This window comes from Amia ocellicauda, chromosome 11 (genome assembly GCF_036373705.1).
Source record: "Amia ocellicauda isolate fAmiCal2 chromosome 11, fAmiCal2.hap1, whole genome shotgun sequence".
Lineage (NCBI taxonomy): Eukaryota > Metazoa > Chordata > Actinopteri > Amiiformes > Amiidae > Amia > Amia ocellicauda.
The window spans coordinates 33808700-33814699 of NC_089860.1; the positions used below are offsets into that span (position 1 = coordinate 33808700).

Here is a 6000-nt window from a genome sequence, read left to right on the forward strand (position 1 = left end):
GCTGGGGTTGTAAATCTGTATTTGAAAACTTGTCATTTGTCCTCTGATTGTTGTTCTCTGTGTCTGAGCATCATAAACTCCAAACCCACATCTGAATACAAGCCAGGTTGCAGAAAAAGACTGTAAAGCCCAGGTCTTAATATTCAGTTCATCAGAGAATACCCTGTGACATAACTGACCTGTCTTCTTTGTTTCCCTTTTCCATTCCAGAAAGGGGGAAGAAAAAGGAGGAACAAGGGAATAAAGACAATAAAGAGAACGGCAAAAACAAAGGCAAGGAAGGCAAAGCCGGCGCCCGGAAGAGAAAAACCCAGCACAGGGCCACGGCCGCTCCGCCGACCACCGCTGCTGCCGCCGCCACCAGCCTGAGCCTGTAAACTCACAGAGGCTGGATCTGATGCAATAGAGCCAATTGAAATCAAGAACGACCACGGACAGGAAAAAAGTCAGTGCTGCTATGCATTAAAACCCTCCCGCAGAACTGGAGTTTCGCTGCAATAAGACCAAACTGAAGAAGGATGAGAACAAATCACAGGAGAGAAATGTACAGCGTTAATAAGTCTGTCAGATACGCGTATCTCTCCTGTGTGACAGACTGAGCACGCAATGGAAGATCCTCTTCTCTTCACTTCCTATTTAGCCTTAATCGGGGGCGTCCCACGGGGTGCCTCCGGTCCTCGTTAACGAGCATTTTAATTTGTGTTGTCTGACGTTACGCACAGTGCTTCACCGCCGCCGCGGGGGACTGCACACTCTGCCGAGGAGCGCGATTTAAGTTAATGGGAAACAAAGTGGACAGTATTAAGATGTTTTAATATTATGATTTAAGAAAAGAAAGGCACTGGAACTTGTTTTTGGTTTGTTTGCCAAAAAAAGAAGAAGAATTTTCTTTTTTTTTTTTTCATCCTATTTTAAAAAGTATTAAGAGAATATATTAAAACGTATACTTCGTGGTCTGCCGTCCGATGGGAGCGGCCACCTCACTGCTTCAGTGTTTATTTCAAGCTAAGTCATGCTCTGCTCCAAATGTCTCTTAGCACAACGTAGGGGAGGAAGGACAGACCTATATAGATGTAAATATGTACAAATGTGTTCTGTGTTAGAGGCTATATCTTATATCTGATTCTGCGGAGGAAATGGTTTTGCTGTTTTGAGGGGCAGAGAGATGAAAACGTTGTGAAAAACTAAATAATCAAAAGACGTCTGATGTCTAGTGTGTCTTAGTCGCAGGCAAAGGTCAGGTGGACATGTATGTGTACAGTAGGTAGGTTCAGATACATTGCACTTCACTTATCCTCTGTAGTCTACAAAACTGTGTGAGAAAACGTTAAACCCAGCAGTTCCTCTGTTATACGACAATATTCGCTCATAGTGGAACGGACCAAATCAATTGTATGTACATTTTACACGGCTCCGTCAGCTCCTCACACGTTCCGGTTCATCTGGATTATCTGCTTGTCACCAAATATTTGCATAAGACAATATTATGTGCATTGTTTTATTTTATATCATTTTTTTGTTTGTGGACTGTGGACACTGAACTGCCACCTGGGCTCAGTTGAGAGAGAGATCTCGTGATTCTTGTACAAAGTGTAGTAACAGTAAAGAGGGTATCATATATACTTTAATAAAAACTCAAATACAATAAACACATGGAGCACATTTATTGTCAGAGACGTCTGTCCATGTCATGGCACTGTTGGACCATCCCGTATGGTTTGTGTTTTGATTTGCCAGCCTTTCTTGGGAGAACAATACAACTGTACCATTTCAGTGAGACACAACACATGGTAACCAAACAGCAGACTTACATCCTGCTGGTTGTGGTGGGGGAGTTAATAACATAAGAACATAAAGTGTCCAATCGAGAGGAGGCCATTCACCCCATCGTGCTCGTTTGGTGTCCATTAATAACTAAGTGATCAAGGATCCTATCCAGTCTGTTTTTGAATGTTCCCAAATTGTCTCTTCAGCCACATCGCTGGGGAGTTTGTTCAGATTGTGACGCCTCTCTGTGTGAAGAAGTGTCTCCTGTTTTCTGTCTTGAATGCCTTGAAGCCCAATTTCCATTTGTGTCCCCGGGTGCGTGTGTCCCTGCTGATCTGGAAAAGCTCCTCTGGTTTGATGTGGTCGATGCCCTTCATGATTTTGAAGACTTGGATCAAGTCCCCACGTAGTCTCCTCTGTTCCAGGTGAAAAGGTTCAGTTCCTCAGTCTCTCAGTAGGACTTTCCCTTCAGACCTGGAATAAGTCTGGTTGCTCTCCTCTGAACTGCCTCTAGAGCAGTGATATCTTTCTTGAAGTGTGGAGCCCAGAACTGTCCACAGTATCCAGATGAGCTCTAACTAGTGCATTGTACAGTCTGAACATCACTGCCCTTGTTCTCAATTCTACTTACATCAATTTACAGGTTCCCCTCAAGTTTTAAACCATTCCAATTATGTGGGGGATATATTTTTAGGCCTTGTTTACATGATGAGATGGAAAAAGAAACGTGGATATGATCCATTTTAAGAGCATGGGTGGGAAAACCTCATTTGGAACCATTTTGTACACGATTATTTCTATATAAATGGACGCCCCAGGAGTTCCTGGAATGTGTTCAGTGGGAATGAACTCATAATTCATGACGGGCTCTTGTTGTTGTTGTTGTTGTTATTGTTGAGTCTCGTATCCAGTTCGGCAGTTTCTGCACTGATTAGAAACTACTCCGTTTAGCAGGGCTGTAAATTCATTTTTCTTGGCGCTATTCTCCTTCAAATCGATATTCGAGGAAATTGCTAAAATATTGAGCTGCCTCTCAGTGTTCGAGTCCATGGATTCCCTATATCGTAACCACATCTTGTTTGCTTTAAAATGTGGATGATGTCATTCGTAACACAGTCATCCGTCTCAGTGAATCAGTTGAGAAGAATGTTCCCCGCAAAAACAAAAACAAAAATCGAATATGTTTAAAGAATATATATATCATGGATGTATTGTAATAACATGGATAATGTTTGAAGATTACTGCCCTGACATCCCTTATAACCTCGTCCTCTTTGTGTTCCAGACTTTGCACGATTGATTTAACTCGTCAACTATACAATTCCACACACCTACATAAGGGGATTGTTCTACCGCTTTCTGGAAAGTTGACTATGGTAAATACTGTAGGATTTTTGCACCTTTAACGTGCTTTAACTATGTTTGAATCAGGGGTGTACAGTGGTTCCTTGTGTTTTACTAATTTCTACCATGAATAAACCATGGCCTACCATAGTAAACATGCCTTTACATTGTGTGTATCATGGTATTCCCATGGTCTGATGTAGTAATCCACAATGTAGACAAGTTTAAAACACTAAAGCTATGGTAAATCCACAGTAAAAGGTTAAAAGTGCTCAAATCCAGGGTGAATTAACATAAGGGATAATCAAGTCATTTAAAGCAATGTGGCTCCTGTCAAAATTGAAAATCCAGTGATTGGCATCTTGTAAAAGCAATGTAAAAGTGCAGAAGTGTCATACACATTTACCATGGTAAGAATTGGTGTATTAACAATGGTAATATCTAAAAACATCTCTTAAAGTTTCCCTCCCTAAACATTTACACAAAAACTCAAATCAAGAACTTCGGTTGTAGTCAATTTACTGATAATTCTGATCATCAGCATCATTTCTGTGAACGTTATCAATGATTTGAATTAGCTGTGTAGAAAATGCATGGCCTTGAAATCCAATAGTGGGTTCAGCACACAGAGCCAATACTGCAGCGGAGAGTCTTGAATCTCTTATGTAGTTTGTTTTTTTCCTACTGGAAACTGGGAACAGCCCGGGAAAACAATCCCATTCTATCTAGTAAACTCTAGGAACCAATTTGATGGCAACATGTGAAGCTTACGGATTCCAGCGTATAAATAGCCCAGCGTCTGTTTGTGTTTTAACCGTGTATCCCACTGCATAAGGAGCGCTTACACTGAGATTCAAATGATCATTCCAAACAAGCCACAGTTGTGTATTTGGACTACAGTTCCTGCTCTGTGTTGTATACAGGAGACCAATTCACAGAATGGAAAAAAACATCCACTTAAAGGTCACATATTTCCCTTCACACCTCGGTTCTACAAATCCTCTTTCCCTCTCTTTTCAGTTTCCCTTTTCGATAGGCTGGTGTTGTCTCTTCAAGCGAAATTAAATCAAAACACCAATCAAATGAAATACACGAAATATGTGAAGTAGATCATGTGACTGGCACAGGACTGGTTCAGTCACCTCTACATTGTGAACTACTGCACTAAAACTACTATTAAATCAAGGGTTTAGAAGACTGTGCCACGGAAACTGGTTTGGCACCGGCTCAGGCAAGATGCACGAGGAGGAGAAATGCATTCTTAAAGGCTCAGACTAAATCAAGACACAGGAAAGAAAACTATCTGGGCAGCATCTATGCTCTCATGGATTTAAATTGAAATGGTGAATGTATTTTAAAAGAACACGCCCAGATTTTCAGTCAAAAGAAAAGAACAAGACAGATCACGGGTCTGTAAGGGGGGGAGCACAATGGTACTATTGAGACACAACACCAAGCACACAATGGAGCACACTCTAGTGCATCTGCTTATGGTAGCTTGGATCGGTACTTCAATCCAGGCCAGATACAGTGGGTTATGAGGACATGAGCACAGGTGTACTGAAGGGCAATCAACACATTTTAGCCACGTTAGTTTTCTATTAACAGAACATGTGGTCTCATGATACTAGTATTTGAATATGTTTTTTTAAAGGTCAACCTTTGCGCTTGGGAAGCACCTTTTGGGAAACTTAAGGTTGGGGGTTCAAATCATGTCCTTGTGTGAATAATGTATACATTTCCAGAGTGTGGCAGGTACTTTGGTGGGGAGAGATTAAGTGTTTTTGCAGCTGGAGGGGAGGGCTGTGGATTTGCTGTGCAGCTTAAATATATTTGATGCTGTGATCTCACTATTAAACGGCTCAGTGATGAGTGCTTGAAGAGAAAACATCTGTAAAAAAAAACCTTCTGCGTACAAGAGGTACTGTTCCTAGTAAATTATTTAAATAACGTGTTTACTCTCTTTCTGAAATACTGAATGCAACCTTTTACTTACAAAGGAAGCATAACACGGATATTAACTATAATCACGTCCAGTTCAGGATGAATAACTCGTGATGATTAAACTGAGGTCATGCGCTTGTCAAGAGCAAGTTTTAAGTCTTTTTCAGCCGTGTCTCTATTCAAAGCTCTCAAACTTTCCTTAAGTGGTGGGGCTTTTTCTCACTTTTGTTATATTATAGTCTCCATATTATCAGTATCTTCAGACAAATGACTGGCCCAAGTCCAAAAGTGGCTGTTTATACAACTTAAATTTAGAAAGTGCCAGGCCTCTTCAAAACGAGTGTTTATGCTGCGGACCTGAGCAGAATCGCTTTCAGCTGTTCAGACCCTCCAGTCAAGCTGGGGAGAGAGGTTTCTGGGTCTGGTCCACGCTACGTAATGTCACCCAGATTATACTAGAGCACAACCACAGAGACACGCTTTCAGGTGACAACAACGGGTTTAGTGACCTGCTACACTTCTACCAAATATATTCCCATTTAAAAGAACATACAAATGATAAAAGGAAGTTGAAATGCACTGCTCTTGTAGTGAGACAACACTGCCCCCTTATGGACAACCACAAAAGCCACTTCAAGAGTCCTCTGGATTGGGGTTTCTACTGGTCACCAGCTTTATAGGTGAGTGTATCTCAGAAATCCACGCTGGTGCTTCTTAAAACAACCTACCTTGAATCAGCACTTATAACAAGGCATCAGCCATTTTCATATGCTGCCCTTAGTGTCAGTAGTGATCTATATTTATATCTCTATATGTATAAACATACTGTTTTTGAAAGCTTTGATAGTCCTTGTTTTAATTATTCACAAACTAACGTATAACAATGTTGGCCTTCAGTAAACCGACTATAAGAAGAAGAAGAGGAGAAATAAATGAGAACAGGAA

General features: G+C 41.0%; 1 protein-coding gene across 1 annotated transcript in view; it reads left to right on the forward strand.

Moving 5' to 3' along the window:
* rspo1 (R-spondin 1) overlaps positions 1 to 1649 on the forward strand; it is a 31103-nt gene extending 29454 nt beyond the window's left edge. Inside the window, exon 6 of the mRNA XM_066717572.1 lies at positions 211 to 1649. Within this exon, the coding sequence (XP_066573669.1) occupies positions 211 to 377 (167 nt within the window). The 3' untranslated portion in view covers positions 378 to 1649. The remainder of the gene's footprint in view (positions 1 to 210) is intronic.
* Positions 1650 to 6000: the final 4351 nt, after the last annotated feature.